This window comes from Bipolaris maydis, assembly GCF_028858645.1.
Source record: "Bipolaris maydis strain C4 unplaced genomic scaffold PSV08scaffold_2, whole genome shotgun sequence".
Lineage (NCBI taxonomy): Eukaryota > Fungi > Ascomycota > Dothideomycetes > Pleosporales > Pleosporaceae > Bipolaris > Bipolaris maydis.
Genome location: NW_027093858.1, coordinates 2,913,601 through 2,930,590, shown reverse-complemented (window position 1 = coordinate 2,930,590; position 16,990 = coordinate 2,913,601). Strand labels below are relative to the sequence as shown.

The 16,990-nt window shown below is 52.6% G+C and overlaps 3 protein-coding genes across 3 annotated transcripts; all 3 read right to left on the bottom strand.

Annotated features, from left to right (window-relative positions):
• Nucleotides 1–105: 105 nt before the first annotated feature.
• Nucleotides 106–3,781, bottom strand: PSV08DRAFT_407542 (P-loop containing nucleoside triphosphate hydrolase protein; the record flags this gene model as incomplete). The annotated part of the gene is made up of 7 exons (XM_014224654.1): nt 3,395–3,781; nt 2,847–3,165; nt 2,407–2,520; nt 1,503–2,353; nt 794–1,456; nt 425–754; nt 106–384 (listed from the first exon to the last, which is right to left on the bottom strand). Exons 1-7 carry the CDS (start codon nt 3,485–3,487, stop codon nt 106–108), a joined length of 2,649 nt encoding a protein of 882 aa, XP_014080129.1. The 5' UTR covers nt 3,488–3,781.
• PSV08DRAFT_407541 (ribosome 60S biogenesis N-terminal-domain-containing protein) lies at nt 3,360–10,744 on the bottom strand (the record flags this gene model as incomplete). Its single annotated transcript, XM_014224652.2, has 4 exons — nt 3,360–6,370; nt 7,193–8,662; nt 8,718–10,499; nt 10,549–10,744. 4 exons carry the CDS (start codon nt 10,742–10,744, stop codon nt 3,717–3,719), a joined length of 6,102 nt encoding a protein of 2,033 aa, XP_014080127.2. The 3' UTR covers nt 3,360–3,716.
• Nucleotides 10,745–10,934: 190 nt separating this feature from the next.
• On the bottom strand, nt 10,935–16,620 carry PSV08DRAFT_216594 (trna nucleotidyltransferase; the record flags this gene model as incomplete). The annotated part of the gene is made up of 7 exons (XM_014224650.2): nt 10,935–11,603; nt 11,660–12,443; nt 12,506–12,804; nt 13,474–13,517; nt 13,554–13,628; nt 13,827–15,161; nt 15,213–16,620. The coding sequence occupies 7 exons, from the start codon at nt 16,618–16,620 to the stop codon at nt 11,421–11,423; spliced, it is 4,128 nt and encodes a 1,375-aa protein (XP_014080125.2). The 3' UTR covers nt 10,935–11,420.
• Nucleotides 16,621–16,990: the final 370 nt, after the last annotated feature.

Below are 16,990 nucleotides of genomic sequence, written 5' to 3'. Positions count from 1 at the left end.
CTCGGGTGCGAGCAGAATTTTCTCGCAGCTCCAATGTCCGCTCTGTTACCCATTCCTTGTTCAATGTACCTTTCCATTTGACAATACACGGTGGCTAGTTTGTCGCTACTTTTGTAGCACGTCTGGATGCTCGGGTCCGAGCAGCTTTTCTTGAAGCACAACCATCCGGTACCTGATGATTTCTGTCTCGTTGTATTTTTTTTTCTGCTTGTACAACGCGGTGGTCATGTTATCCATAGCTTCCAGAGTGTCTGGATGCTCGCGTCCCAGCAAATTCACTCGCCGCTCAAGCGTCTGCTGGTATATTGTTTCGGCTTCATCGTATTCTTCCTGTGCATACAACGAATCCGCCAGGTTGTACATGATTGCTATTGTGTCTGGATGCTCGGGTCCGAGGAGATTTTCTCGATGCTTAAGAACTTACCGGTGTATTATCTCGGCTTCGGTGTATTTTCCCTGTTGTTGAAGGATTCTTGCCTTGTTGTTCATGGCGGCCAGGGTAAAGCAGTGGGTAGGTCCTAGTATTTTTTTTACTTTTGTCGAGTATTTGCTGGTACATTGCCTCGGCCTCTGTGTATTGATCCTTGCGAGACAGCACCAGGGCCACGTTTTCCATACTTATTAGTGTGTTTGGATGCTCGGGCCCAAATAGCTTTTCGGTAATCGCCAGCCCTTGGGTATGTAATATCTCAGTCTCTTTGTGTCTTCTTTGCCTCTCTAGTACCAGAGCGAAGTTGTTCATAATTTCCAGTGTCTGTGGATGCTAAGGCCCTAGCAGCTTCTGGCACTGTACTAGTGTCTGCTGGCTCAACGCCTCAGCTTGGTTGAGGTTGCCTTGATTATACAGCACTGTCGACAGTTCGCCCACGGTTGCCAGAGTATCTCCATTATCAGGCCCTTGTACCCTTTCACGTATCGCTAGCTCTTCCCTACGGATCGCTTCGGCTTCATTGTATTTCCCCAACCCATTCAGGGCAGACGCCAAGCAGCTCATAGTACTCAAGGTCTCTAGATGCTCAGAGCATAGCAATTTTTTTCTCAGCAATAATGCTGTTTGTTGTGTTGTCGCTGCTAGTCTGTATAGCCCCAGGGTTTCTTGACACTGGCCGACTCGTGTTAGCAGTGAAGCTCTCCTTAAGTCGTCTACGAGGCCAACGAGCCCAGCCAAGTACAGTGCATGCGGAAGATACACGCTCCATCTTTCTCTACTTTCGAAATCGCCATACGGCACAAGTTCCTGAGCTCGAACTGCTGCTATGCCTGCCCACTTCTCCCGCTTTCCATGTCCCTCGAGCCACCATATCAACGCCATATGTACCAGCCGATGCATATCAAAAAGCCTCTCCGTGCTAGATCCTGGCACGGCCTGTCTTCGCTCTGTGATGAATGCATATCCAGTCAATGTTCCAATTGCTTTTGTTTGCTGCACAGCCGATCCTCCTGGTGGCAATAACGACTGAGGAATGTTAACGTGATTAATGTATTCTACAAATGAAAGGTACTCCGCCGTAAGAGTCTTGCCTCTGGATTTGCTCGAAAGAGATATGCCACGTCTTTGCGACAGTGCTGTCTATGTCTTGGTATCTACTAGGGTCTTCGAAGTGCTCGCTAAAGAGCTTAACCTTGGTGCTAGCATGCTGGAGTAGTGATGTGTATTTAGAAACTGATATTTCGTTCTGGTTGATGAAATTAGCAGCCTGAATAATAGCTAGCGGCAGGCCTGTAAGTACCTCTAAAAGGGCATTAACAGCTGTACCGTCGATTAATAGTGCTTGGTTGTTGATTCGGTGAACAAATAGCTGCCGAGCTTTAAATCTGTCTGTGTCGTTTAACTCGAGGACGTTATTTGGGGTTAGATCTGTTGCTGCTTTTCTGCTGCGAGTAGTGAAGAGCACGGATCCTCCCGTACTGCAAGGAACATAGTCAATCAATCGAGTTGATTTGATTGTCTTGTTGCTAACTCCTAACAAGACCTCCGAGTCATCCGCATTGTCAATTGTCATTAGCCAACTGCCCAAGTTTCCAGAACTTAGTGTATCCCTGACAAGTTGCTTTATATCTGCATTAGCATCATCAATTCCTGGTATGCGAAGCTGGTTTCCAATGTCTCTGTAGGCAAGCTCAAAACTCTCCTGACTTATGGCTGGCACCCAGAAAACGAGGCATCTGGACTGATCCGCACGCGCGCAATACGCAAACTCGAGAGCAAGGGCTGATTTCCCACAGCCCCCGAGTCCATATATCGTCAGCCGTTGATGGGTGCTAGGAGAAAATAACGTTTGTTTCATCGATTGAAGCTGGCTCTCTCGTCCGGCGAAGCGCTCATTTTGTGGAAAAGGTAGTGACAATACGGCTGTAAGTCATCAGCAAAGTTGCCCATGCAGTTCAATGCTACCCAATACAAACCGGAGGAGTCTTGCAAATCCGCCTTCTTGCTCGCTTGTTGCCGTTTTTGTATCTCCTCTTTGAGACGCAAAGCTGCATACTCCTCTCCCTCTCCATAAATGAGCGCCATAAACACTCCAAAGATGCCGAGCAAACAATACACTCTGTCTTCCCTTGATCGTGGTCGTGCGTTTTGCAGACCAGCTCATTCGCTCCTCGATACTAAACTCGGCAAGACTGTGGCCTCTAAACGCCTCGGCGGGTATGCCAGTGACTCTGTTTATCTCTTGCTCTAGCGAAATCTTGTTGCCCAGCCACTTGCAGTCTCTAGAGAAGAACTCAGCACTGGCTGGCGCTAGTAGCTCTCGCAGAGTCCAACCTCGTGAGAACCATCGATTACGTTGAAAGGCTTACTTGCATAATATGTCAGATATCTCAGTGCTAGTGACTACAGAATCTACTCTTAGCATAGCCATCCTTGTCCATGCCCGTTCCCTTCAGTAGCTCATCATAGGTGACTTGTTGGTTTTCGGCCCAAGTATGAGAGAAGATGGCGTATGGAGGGGCGAGGCCGTCATCGAAAGATGTTAGCTCGAAGCCACTGTCTGTTGCCGAAGACTTGAGAAGGCGCATCGTGTTCCAGCGTGTTCTGCCAACAACACCTGCAGGCTTGATAACGGTGAGGAATTCAAGGAGGCAGAGATAGGAGTCGCAGAGCGCGTTGAACGGGCCTCCAACAGGGACCTGATGCCCCCACAAGGCTGCATGGCTGTGGGCTGCCTATTGGGCATGGCAGCAGTCTTGAGGCGTAGTAGCGAATCTGGGCAGGTATCAACTGGCTTGGGGGCCAATTGTAGTAAGAGCTCCCATTTTAAGCCCTTATGAGGCAAGAACATTTAAGCACACTACTGCAAGCTATGCAATGTGTACATACAGACAGCTATATTCGATTCACGGCAAAAACAACACAGCTCAGAATCTTCACACTTGTTTACATTAATACACATACGTGACTTGTGCATGTAGCATACATGTTTCGTTTTCCTCGGGACGCCACGCTATGCTCTACAAGTAAGCCACCAAACCAACCAAACATATACATGACATAGTGGCCGAAAAGATCAATCAATTAATCAATTAATCAATTAATCCAATCACAATGGTAATTGTTGTTTGCTCCGTTACGGTCTCTCTTTTGCTTCAACAATGCGATTTACTGCTTTTGCAAACCAGAACAGGCCTCGCTCCGCGTAACATTTCTTCTCTTAGTGCAATGTGCTGCGTACCGTCTCTTTCATATTGTATGTACTGCACATCGTTTCTTCTACTTCTTAGTACATGTTGGGTGGTCCCGGACGGCCTGGCTGTTGTCGCGGAGGCCCATTGAACTGGCCATCAAACATCATTCTTGGGTCCTCACCACCACGCATACCTGGCATTGGCGGTCCACCATAGCCTGGTGGTGGAAAGTAGCCGGGTGGTCCTTGCATGCCGTTGCCACCAGGTCCTACTGGGCCTCCTGGCCCACCGGGTCCACCTGGGAATCCTAATCCACGAATGTTGCCACCGGGAGGAAATCCAGGAGGATGTCCAAGTGGTGTGTTGCCAGCGGAGAAACTTGGTCCTCCAGGACCCATCTGTGGAGGAGTGGGACCACCAAGACCAGGTGGTTGACGCATGGGACCTCCGAAGCCTGGTGGTGGAGCAATATTTGGTCGCTCTTGGGGTGTGGGCGGCATGCCGGGCTGACCTCGTCCGCCCATATACTGCATATCGGGTGTGGGCTGCGAAGGAATGCCCATGTTGGTAGGCATGCGAGGATCACCTCCTGTGTTACGACGCTGAAGGCCCATGAGAGCATCTTCAGGGCCAGGGAATCCCATGGGCATGCGGGGATTCTTCGAGCGCATAGCCTCTTGTTGTTGCTGCATTTGCTGCAATTGGCGGAGCTCCATTTGCTCACGGCGGTCAGCAGCATCTCGGCGCAACATTTCGCTTTCGTTAAACATGCGAGGATCTTCCATAAATCCTGGGGGAGGACCACCGCGGCCCTTGGGCTGGTGCTGAGCTTGTGGCTGTGGTTGCTGTCTTTGCTGGTCAAAGAAAGCCATACTGGGATTCTCCTGGGCTGGACGAGGCAGGCCGTGACCTTGCGCTTGAGGTGGTGTGCCCCGAGAAGGTTGTTGCATGAGGTTTAACAAAAAGTCACGTTCACGTTGTTTCGTCGCTTGATCACGTTGTGATTCTTCCCTTGCTCGACTATTCAGGAGAGCGGTGAGATTAGCATCTTGAGCGATGGTTCGTGGTGGGGGTGGCTGATGAGGAAAGTGGTCTTCAGGGTGACCGGAACCGGGGCGGGGAAGTCTGAATTGATCAGAGTGTAGGTTCTCTGTTGACATGTTGTTAAAGCGAAGCTGCTGCGACGCACGAGACTCTGGTGCGGCAGGACGAGGAGCTAGGATGTTCTCTAGAATACTCTGCTGCTCAAGAGTTCGTGGTGGTGGTATTCTACCATGTTGTGGGTCTGGCGGAGGAGACTGTTGGTGGAAATCCAAGGAGATGCCACCACCCTGTCTCATGCCATTTGGTGGCGTAGGCATATTTGTTTGTGGAAGTGGGGCTGGCGATGGACCTGTACTGACTTGACCGAGCATCTGAAGAATACGTTGGAAGCCTTCCTTGTCCGCATTTGCTTCCATGGGAGGTGCAGGGGATGCAGAGTCTGGTGCTGGAGGTTGGTTCGGTGCTGCCTGCTGCTCTTCGGGTTTGGCGAACATGGTCATGAACCTCGACTTCTTGTCTGCCCTTGGTTTGGCTGAGATAGTCTCTACAGGTGGCATCTCTGCAGATTTGTCCCTGCCCCAGTTTCCGAAGAGAATACCTTGAGTAGGTTCGCCAGCAGAAGGTGTGTGCAAAGGGGCGGTTAACATAGGGGCCGCAGTGATAGCGCTTGCAGTAGGCGTCTCCGTAGGAGCCTCTCTCGGCTCGTCCTTTTCACCACCTGGCGTGTCCTTGGCCCGCATCTGTTCTTTCCAGCGCTGGAAGTCTTCTTGTGTGCGAGGCTTGAATTCCTTCTTCTCCACCTTGGCGTCCATCCACTCCGGGTCGTCTTCGCCACGAGCCGCACCACCACGGGTCCACTCGCGGCCGTTGTCTCGCTCCCGGTCTCGCTCGCGTTCGCGCCAACCGCCCTGGACGCCGGTCTTTGCTCCCTCATCTCTACCTTCGTCACGACGCCCCCATCGCGGCTCATTTCGATCACGGGTATTACGACGCGGGGCCGCTTCAGCCTCTGGGTCGCCCTCATGCTTATCCCGGTTGCGGTCACCATTGCGGCCGAAGCGCTCAAAGTCTTCCTGGCCCAGGCTCTTGCGACCCTTGACATTGGTCCAGCCTTCGCCATCATCTCGCGGGGCGCGGCGTCCATTGGTGTAGCCCTTGTCTCGGGTCCGATCAGTCTCACGGTCCCGCGTCCATCGGTCGTTCTTTGGGAGGCGATCTCCACCGTTGTCTCCGTCTGTAGATGTGAGGCCGGCACGTTCCTTTGCGTCACCCGCTGCTTTGGCCGGAGTGCGGGCTGAGAGGAAGGCTAGCTTTGGCGGGCCGAGCACAGTCTCTTCGCCGGGTTCTACAAAAAGCGCGTTAATAGCGGCCTTGATGCCCTGGGCATCAGAAGACTTACGCATGCTCTGGCGCCGACCAAACTGGCCCATGGGGTTGTGCAGCGGCCGCGGGTCGTTTGCCGTGGCGCCTTCTCCCTCCCGTGCACCTCGCGTGCGACGCATGGTACCGTTGTTGTTGTTATTGTTGGTATTGGTATTGTTGTTGTTATTGTTGCTTGTGTGGCCATTGTTGGCATTTTGATCGACAGGCACGTCCATCCATTGCGAGATTGACGGCAGGCCATCGGGCTTCTTCACCAGCGGCGACTCTTTCAGAGCCAGCAATTGAGCCTCCGAGTACGACGGCCCCCGCATTGTCGCGACTGAGGACACCGCAGACATGGGGATGGAAGTGGGGCAGGCCGGGACCGACCTGCTGGAGCTCGAGACAGCAGGACGGGATGCAAATTGGGGGGTTTGGAGTGCCGGGCGACGGCGGCAGGGGCAGCTTCAGGGCCGTATGGCTGTGGCTTGCCGTCGACTCGCTTGCAATTGGATGTGATTGAGTCTGTGTGTGTGCGGGCGTGGGCGATGGGTGGTGGGTGATGGTTAGGTGGAAGAGCTGAGAGGCGTGATGCTGAGGGCCGGGGTTTGTGGCGTTCGGTCCAAGCGCGCGTGTGTGTCGCAAGGCTGGAGAGCGAAGTGAATGAGCTCTTGGTGGGATGCAACGTGGTAGGGGAGTAGCGCACACCCTGGGCTGCAGTAGCGGCGACTGAAGCGGAGAGGGATCAGCTCCCGAGTCGTGACTTTGTGCCAAGGGCGGGCGTGGTTGTGGCTCAAAAATGTCTAAGTCGCTCCAAAGTCGCAAATGGCACACAGGGGAAGCGTTGGCGTGCAAATGGTAGCGTGTGTTTGCTATGGCAGTGTGTATTGGGTCGCCAGTGGTGCGGGCCTCTACGACAGAGAGCCCTGCCAAGACCTGGTGTGGAAACACGGTAGGTGCGTCATTCTAGGGTGCACCGCATGTGACTTGGCCGTCACACAGAACTTCAGTCAGCAGTGGGCCTTTTGGGAGTATGCCCAAAAAACAAATTAATAGATGTCATGTATATATCTCTAGGCTTTGGTCAGACGAGCCACCGCCTCGCCCAGACTACCGCTACTCCACGCTGCCACCTTCTCCTGATCGCATGTCTCATAAACACGTGCAGCCAGCATCCTTAGGGCACTCTGTCGAGCGTCATGTCCATCGAGCATCATTTGAACCCAAGCCATCAGTCCGCATCGTGTGATAAGCGTTGTGCTTCCCCCTACATGTGTTGCCCGCAACAAGAGCTTCATAATCTTGTCTTTGGCAGACGCTGAACATGACCGAGACCCATAGTGGCTCAGTAGTTGTTCGAATATGTTGCTCCTCCTAAACAACTCCATGTCTGCCCCTGTCCTCAAACTATCCATCAAGTAGTCCAGGTACCAATCCACCTCCTTGTGATAGGTCGTGTCGTCATCTGGCTGGCTGGCCACAATACGGTGCCAGAAGAAACGCAGTAGAGAGTTGACGTCCCACGCCGGTGAGGCAGTGAGAAATCGGTTGACTGTGCTGAAAAGCGAGTGGGTCGGATCTGCAACAATGCTCGCGCAACGCGCAGCCAATACGCCACCAACGTACGGAAAGGCTTCCCCGCCAGTCTCATCAATAGACTCCAAAAGCTCGCCGAGAAGGAGATAGAGTTGTTGGAGATCAAAGTTGATGCTGCTTCCGGCATCCCCTCCAGAACCGTCTGCTTGACTGCTGAACCTGATCGTTGCTGTCACCTGTCGGATGTTGTTGATGGCCTGCTTGCGGATTTCACCGTGTTCGGAGCAGAGACACAGAATCAACTCTCCAATGTCTCCGTCTTCAACTGCTTCGCTCAGCTCCTTCTTCCTCCAGCGTATCAGACCTGCGTGTTTTTCATCTTCAACTGGGGGTGCCTCCAGATCGACCGCAGATCTCGTCCTACTTTGCTGTTCAGCTTCTTGTACTCGCGCTGCTACTGGTACAGGTGACGTCGACGATCGCTCCGACCCGCTGAAGTCTGCACCAGTTGCCAGCTTCAATGATTCCTTGGCTTTTTCTTTGCCCATCTTCCACAGGAAAGCATCCTTGAGCACCTCCTTGTATGCTGCATTGGCCGATCCAACAAGGGCGTCGCGGACCTGACCCAGCATCCTCTCATCCTCGCCAATGAGTTTGAGAAGATAGAGAAGTCGTGACAGCCATTGTGCAAGAGCATCGGCTGTGTTACTCGTTGCTGTCTCTCCGCCCTTGAACGGCCACTGCTCAACTAGAGTCATCAGCAGGTTGCTAAACGGCCCCATGTCGCTTGCAGGCTGTCCAATACGGCCGCACATGGCATCCATATCGTCAAAGTACTTGATGGGCACCTTGGTGAAACGCGCGCAGCAGTCATCCAAGAACTCGAGTACCTCTGTTGAGGATGCGCTTGATCCTGAAGTTGATCCTAAACTAGCAATGAGTGCGTCAAGCGCATCGGGCGAAGTCTTGGTTTGCAGCATCTCCTGATCCTGCAAGATATCGCTGAGCAGAGATCGGATACCTGCATAGAGCTCGCTCTCCTTTGACGTTACCAGTAGTTTCAAAAGTGTGACAAATGGCGAGTAAGAAAGCGTTTCTGGAATTGTCAGTCGGGCTCACCAACTAACATAACGGGTAAGGTGAAGACCTACTCTGCTTCTGCCACCAGCGCATCGCTGGCGACAACTTTGCCATTTGTATCCAGTGCTCAAGTTCCATGATGCGAAAAACCTTGTCCTCTGGCAATGCAGTCGGCTTCTCAGCCTCCACCAAGGCATTGCACAGAGGCAGCGATACATCAAACTTTTCCTGGAGCGCGACCTGAGGGGTCACCTCGTAGTAAAGTCGCAATAACCTTGTGATTGACTCTCTCTTCATGTCCTTGAGACCGGGTTTCTTAAGCGCCAAAAAGACTGTCCGGATCGCTGGGCAACGTCGACTAACCTCTGATACTAACCGCTTAGATGCCTGCTCCCATTGTTTGGATGATTTCATAGCACTGGCATTGCTGAGTTCTTGAAGGACCCCTCGTAGTTTCTGGAGGGCCACAATCAAGACGCGTATCGCAAACAATTGTACGAGATCTGAGCTGTGGTTGAGACACTTTGTGAGTACTTGCTGGTTCAAAGGCTGGGGCAAGATGCTGTTCATCAGCAGAGGTACTGGAGGAGGATAGTCGCGATAGTTTTTCTTCGCGCCAAAGTATTTTGGAACTGGTAGCTGGATGGTTTGATACAGGAATGCCGAATAGCCGATCCAGGTTGACGTGAGTTTGGGGTCGTAGCTGAAGTCGCGTCGTTTGATAAAATAGTCTGCAATTAACTCAGGGCAAGCTCGGAATATATCCACAACAAGTTCCTGATGCAGGGTGTTTGCATATGGTCTCTGACTTTGAATGAACTCTGACAAGATGATGTTCCGTACTTTTGTTGTCTTGCTGTAACTTCCAACGGTGTCGAGCCCCAGGTCATTGCCGTAATCAGCTGCATCATCCTGTTCATCATCGTTGTCGTCAAATGCCGATGGATAGAACCCCTGCGTAGGCAGCATAACACCATATGCGGGATCGGTACACACTAGGCGTAAGAAGTCATGAGCGAGCTGGTCGGGTGCCTTTTGTCCTTCAGAAAGCGACCCCTCTTCTGGTTCGTAGCTGTATAAACTTGCTATGCGCGAAAGTGTCTTTCCGCTCAAGATCCTGCTCTTGGTTTGCCGTGCAATTGCTTTGTCCTGGAACACATGGCTTCTGAATACATCGAGTATCTCGTATATCAGAAACGGCGGGTCTGTACGGATGTGGTCGAAGACGGTGCGCACAACGTTAGTGTTGGAAAGTATTTCGCTTTTCGCGCGTTCATCCTGGTACCTTAGGTGGGTCAAGAGGTATCGGATTGCCGTGGTTCGGATGCTTGGTTTCTTGACATGGTCGGCCACCGATTGTTCTCTGCTCAGGTTGATATTTCTCCCCAGTATCTTGGGTTCGAGGGTAAAATCTCTTTTTGCATATACAGCCCTCGCATGAGCGCCTTCATTGAATCTTGTGAGCTCGGTAAGCAGACGGAGCGCAGGCGCAATGACGTTCTCTTCCTTGGATGCTGCCGAAGTACTGCGCACGAAACGGCGCGCAATGGATGGTTGTAGGAGTGTTTTTGCCAAAAGTGTGCCGTATTCTAAGAAATCGCCGTGACTAGAAAAGACCTTGAATAAGAGTGCGAGTACAGCGGTGACCTGAGAAACGATTGGACTGTTATTGGTCTCGACTGCATAATCCCATGCTTGGGTAAGATTCTGCAAGAAAGCCTTGTCCTTTTCCTCTCGTCCCTTTCCCTTTTGTGTATCCAGATACTCGCGGAGAATGGCTCGTTTGCGGGGCAGATCGTGCTCGTCGGCCGGGTAAAGGATGGAGTCGAGGAAACGCTTGAACAAGCTCAGGCCTATTTAAGTAAGCTTCTATTAATATCCAGTAAAGATAGCTGTGCTTACCGCTTCGAAAGTTGCCCTGGGAGCTCTGGTCGAAAAAGAGAGCATTCTGGAGGTCGCGCGCAACGGTAACTTCGTCGGCGCTGCCATTTGGCCGTGGTGAATTGCGTTCATAGTGGGTGTCGATTTTCTGGCGTTTGTTCTCGCGGTCAATATGCGCGCTCCTGGCATGGGCGTCATAGGCAGTCCTCTTCCCCATGGCGCAAGTTATGTCGCGTTGCACGCATCGAAAAGTTCGAGCATCTGAATTTCGGCGGGCCTCTGCAGGGATCTTGGTTAGCGCAAAGCCTAAAGCTCGGACCCATGGCCATCTACGCATTGTATGGATTCATCAACAAGTCTAAAACGTCAACAACCTAACATCACCACTACTGGGAAAGACACCTTTTTCCGTTGTTTGATTTTTGTTTTACTATCTATGTAGCCGATTGAAATGAAGGCTACATCCCTCTATTTGCTCCAATTACAAGGACTATATCTAGGCTGCAGTCCAGAAAAAGTGGCTGCAGCGCTTTCTAGCTTGGTATAGGCCCTTCCTATGGGCTTGCTTGATCTTGCGTGATAGGGTGCGATGTTGGTTGATCACAGAATGCCACTATACAAAAAAAGTCGCAGAAGACTCCGAGGATATGCCGATGCTGCGATGCGATGCAAAAGTGACAAGAAAAAAAAAGCGCAATGCAGAAAAAGGTCATGACGGTAGGCCAGCGGCCCTGAACAAAGGAAACCAGAAAACGCCATTGCAAATCTCGGTTTTGTTGTCGCTAAACAAGGATGTCCGGGGTATCATGCAGCGACATAATAAGGAAAAGGAGAACGGAGCGCGCAATGGAGGACAAGAACCATCGAACAGGACCGTTGGTTTTTTTTGTATGTCATCGTTTTAGAGGCCTGTGGTACTTTGATCCTGAGCTTATGGAGTTGTTCTTCTCACGGATCTGTATCGTCGGGACTGGTTCTTGGTTGTTCTTGGCCGATAAGGCTGCAGAAATGGCGAGGGTGACAAGCGTGAGGACCTCTGCACAAGCAGCACCGATGGCGGTGTAGAATGCGACCCCCTGCATACTATATTAGCAAATGCTATGGGCAGCGGCTGACGAGGGCATAGTCTTACCTGCTCCTCGCAAACAGCGCGATACTGGTATCGCCCATTCGTCAACAAGTTCTTATTTGTGCACGAGTATCGACCCAAGCTAGCCTTGCTCGCCTTGTTGAGCAAGTAGAATACCACCAGCGCTGTGATCCAGGTGATGACGCCGAAGCTGCCAGCAACGACACGATAGACGTCTCGTGAGCGAAAGGGGCGGCGGAAGGAGCGCTTGAAGGAGAGGGTGAGGATGGCGACCGAGGCGAGGAAGTTTGCGGCGGCAATGCAGAAGAGCACGATGCTCGGGGCGAGATTTGTGTGGGCGGGCCAGACCATGGGCAACTCGCCCTTGCGCAGGTCGATGTAGCGGTTGCCTCGATAAATCTCAAACGTGTGCATCAACATGCAGACGACGGCGCCGCTCAGGACGATGATGAGCAGGCGGAGACATGAGCGCACTCGGCTGAGCCAATGCGCCCGCGAGGAGATGGCAAGCTCGAGAGGCATTGGCAGCCTGGAGAAAGGGTATGGGGCGGAATCCTTGGGCTTGGGGAAGGCGAAGGCGGGCGTGGAGCGGGCGGGGAGGTTGTATGGCTTAGGCGGGGGCGGCGAGGGGGTGGGCAGAGTGGTGATGTCCTGGTTGGAGCCAACTAAGCACGTCGTCGTGGTTGTCGTGGAGTCGAGTAACGCGACGTAAGCCCTGGCCATGGCCATGGGATGGTGGGCTATGGCGAGCACTGGCGGCGCGGAGCCTCGAGGTGCTGGGGTCGCGGTCGAGGGTTGCCGCAATGGATCGAGGAGAGCGTCGCAGCTGGCGCAGAGGACATGTGAGGTAGTTGGTAGCAGCAGCGGCAGCGGCAGCGGCAGCAGCACAAGGAGTTGCGGTGGGCGCAGCGGGATGAATATGGGCGCGCCCCGTCAAGGGGGGTGGGTGCACAATCCAGCCAGTAGGCCGGCCTAACAAGGCTGTGTCCGAGCTTGGTGAATTCCTCCGCTGATCGACCTGACGTCGAGACTCTGCATGCGCCAGACGCGCTGCACATGGAGCAGCGGGTTTTCTTTGTATCCTCCGGGCGAAGCATGCGTGCGCTGGGTTGTGCGGTTGGGCATGGAGCAATTTGCTTCTGCGGCGCCAGCCTGTTTCTGCTTGCGCATCGTCGACTTTGCATTTGCTGGCCCTGAGGCACCGCCACGCTACCTGCCCCAGACAAGGCGCGACATGCACTGCCCAAAACAGCGTCCAAGAAGACACGGGTAGCTACGCCAGCGCCGTCTCTGCTATTGGGCCCGTGTTTCTAGACCTGGACCCATGGCGCGGATTAAATCTCCGCTAGGCTGTGGTATACGCCGTCGTTGCAGCAGCCGTCCATACGCATACGTATGTGGTGTGGCGGCAACAAGACAAGACGACTCCGCCGCAGAACCGCCGCCCGCCGATGGCCTGGAAGACTTGTCTTCCGTTTCCGAGTATACCTACTAGATGCGACTCCCCATGTTCAGAGTGCCTCAAGGCGTCATGCTGATATCACGCATTCGTCCGGGATTCATCTTATTCAACATAAGACGCGCGTCCGTTAAAATAAGCATCCAATGGCAGGCCCAGCCATGTCAGGGGGGTGCGGCCCGCTTGGCATTGGCGCAGCCCAGCTGAGCTGCACCAGCCACTCTCCCCGTTGCGAACACCATCATGCATTGTCGCTGCCGGATGTTGGCGGACCCCACGTGTGCAGTAGATTGGTGACTGCTTGGTATCATGTACTTGGTAGCTCCGTCTGCCTGGCTGTACGAGCCTGTCCATAAGTATGTCTGGTACGCAGGGTCGCACTTTATCTGAAAAGCACCGCATCCCCCATCTTACTAGCTCGACCCTGCCAGGCCATGCCATCTCTCTCTCTCTCTCTCCGTCCCCGCACCGCCACACGCCCTACGCCCACCAGCCAAGCTCGACGTTGTCTGCTGATGCCATTCTTCACGAATCCATGCCGTTGAGTACCAGCTTCCGCATCCTACACCGTGGCATCGCCAAAGCAGTTAGACGCACATGCGGGGTTCATATCAAAATATCGAAAAGCCCTTGTACCAGTGTCGTCACGCTGCAGGTCCAGCAGCCGATTGGCCGGCAATGGGAGCTATCCGCATGCGACCACTTCTGTTTTTTTCCTTTTCACGTGGGATCCTAATAGGCAACTCTAACTAGCGTCCGTCTGGTTTCGAGGCTCCTTCTCCACACATTGTCCGAACATGCTTTCAAATCCTGCCCGAGTCCCAGCCAAATCCTGTTTTTCTCTGGTCCACGTCTCCACCATGCCTGCTTCACCCACGCTTTGCATCACGGCGTCCAGCATCGCGACGGTTTCTTGGACCTGCACCTTGACCGCTTCAATAGGCTGACCACCAGGCTGTTCTTCCTCTTCCAAGCATGTTGTCCACAATAAGCACAGGCCCATCATAATCGCACCGCGATGACCAGGCAATCTTGGCCAAGCATTTGACATGACACTCTGCAATGCTCTTAGAGTTGAAGTAACTAGTGGCTGGTGGGCAAGCACAAAAGGTTCCTGTAGAATCGCCGAAACCAAAGGCAAAATATCCGGTAGGTGCTTGACTGTATTGATGCCCATATGATTCAGCACAATGGGGACCTGTGACATGATCAAAGTAGCAAGCTCAGGGTACGAAGAGGGTGTAGTGAAATGCCCGAGAGGCGATAAAATGCCTTCTCGAAGGATCCTGTCTAAGAACACCTCTCTGTTATCGCCTTTGCTGTTTTCTTCGGGGAGGAGCAAAGCAAGCGAAGTCACCGCAGGGAAGACCTCTCGGAACAATATCACCGATTGCTTCTCTGGTGTTATCGAAGGAATGTACGTGAACATGGGCAGCAGAGCTTCGGCAAAAATGTTATGGTATCCACTTCGCTGGAGGAAGCTCGTCGAGCTAGAATTTTGCATGGTAGCCTTTTGTGAGCTACCACTACTTGGTGTTTGGCGCAAAACTTCGAGTAATAGACCGAGCAGGTGACAGCCTTTGGCCTTCCATTCCACGCCAATGTCATCCATCATCTTAAGGATTGGAGGCATCAAAAACTGCCATTTGGCCTCGATTGTCTTCCTATCCAGCGTCCGGATTGTCCATGCCAACAAGTCGAGCGCGTACTGATTTCCAGCATCTTTCCACGGAGCCGGTTGCCGCGAGGCTTCTAATGCATTCGATGTAGGTTTATTCTGCGGAAAGAGAGGTGGGATGGTAAGTTGAAGAAAGTGTGAGGCTAGGCGAAGGGGAAGCTCACTTTCGTTTTGCTCGCTTCTCGAAGCCTTGACGGCCTCGATAGCCTCCGCCGTGTCGGTAGTGTTGGGGTTGCGTAGCTGCCAGGCCATGACAACATCCAATGCTTCTTTCATCCACGGCCCAGGCTTAGTGTTGAGTGCTTTTGCGAGATCGGTTCCTTTGATGAGGGGCCTAAAGGTATCGGCCTCGAGGAGATTGAGTTCGGTAACGCGACCGAGGAAGCTGGCATACGAGCGGAAGAGGTCTAGATACTGTTAGTATAGTTTAAATCGAAGACTGAAGTGGACTAGCTCACCTGTTCTCGATACCCGTCCGAGCACGACCTCGTAGACAAGGTTGAAAAGTACTTGTGTCCGCCAAGTAGACCCCCAACGCCGAATGGCCATTCCTAGAGTATCTCTAGCAGTGGGGTCGCTGGTTGAGTTGATGGTATCGGGCCGTCGAAGTCCTTTTGCACACTGAGCAATTAGATTGCGAATCTCCTCACCGTTACTCAGCGACGAAGCAATGACATCGCACACCTTGTTTGGGGCTTTGAATCCTTCCCTTGCAACAAGATAAGCGACAAAATATGGCCGCTGCAGAGGCTTCTGATGGGGCACAGTGGGTGCATCTGCCCAAGGCATCATGGTAGCACAGACCCAGGCTAGGTACTTGTCGTCCTCATTCCTCAACAGAGTATCTGGGAAAACTGTAGGCACGTCGCCACTTTTTGTCACCACCGATTCGACCACCTCATATGCCAGCTTGAAGTAGGCTGTCTCCGGCTCCGTAGGCAATTCACGTGTTGGGTCTGTAAAGACAGTGCGGTACAGACCAAACCGGTCAATAAGCTCCAAGGCCAATCGAGGTCTAGGGCCCTTTAACATCTTCTCCAATTCTATACCCACACGCTCTCGGCTGATTTTGATTTTCAGAACCTCCTGGATTTCGGTGTTCCCCATGGCCTTCGCAGTCTCAGGCTCGATGGTGTAGTCAAGACGGCTAGCAAAACGAATCAGCCGCAAAACTCGCAGTGGATCGTCTTTGAATGTCTGGTAAGGTTCCAGTGGTGTTCGAATAATCTTGGCAGCCATATCGGCATGCCCACGTCCTGTGAAGTCTTCGACTTGACATGTATGCAGGTTGAAGAACATGGCATTCACAGTAGCATCGCGGCGCATAGCATCTTCTTCTGCAGTACCAAACTCCATCTGGGGATTGCGAGAGACTTCGTTGTAGGTTTCTTTCCGGAGATTGACAAGATCTAGGTCAATACCCATGATTTTCGTGGTAGCAGTCTCTAGGTTTTTAGACTTTTCCGGGTTTGCCTCAATCTTGTGAAGACCTGGTGCAATCTTCTTCGTCTTGTCGCGTGCACTCAGCCCATCGCTCTTTTCGATAAGACCATGCTTTTCTGCATTGCCTGGGATTTCAAGGTACTCTTGCATCTTCAGACCAAAGTGCTCGCCGGTCATTTTGTTGATGGCTACATCGATGTCGTGGCTGCCGACGTTGAGCAGTTTGTCACGCACCCATCCTCCCGTCCATCGTAGAGTAATCTTTTCTTTTGCAAGTTCTGCTGGTACCTGTACTCCACTGATATCTTCTTTTGAAGGGGTTTCGTCGATGTAGGCAGCTACATCCAGCAGCAGCTGCCGCAACTTGGATTCGACCTCTGTCAGCTCTAGCTGCGGCGACTCGGCGCCCTCTGATGAAGTCATGGTTCCGTAGGGGCGGATGAATTTTGGTGAAGGTGCAGCAATTTTGCGTCTTTTGGGGCTCGGCTGTTGTGATTCAGGCGAGGGGCTTGCTCTCGACATGCGAGGTATTGATGTGGTGAGAGAATATAGAGCTCTGTGTGTGAGATGTGTTGTCAAATGAGGGCGTGTAGGTGACGCAGGGAAGTCACGTTTGTATGGCCGTGAAAACGTTGGTGGTGAACGAATCCGGCAGGCTCGATTTATCAACGACATGCATATGAGTCAGGATGGAACGGTCGATGTTTGTGCGCGAGCAAAGCACTACGATGAGTGGAAAGAAGAGCGTAAGAGGATTGGAGATGGCAAAATAGGCTTTGCAAATTGTTGCAGA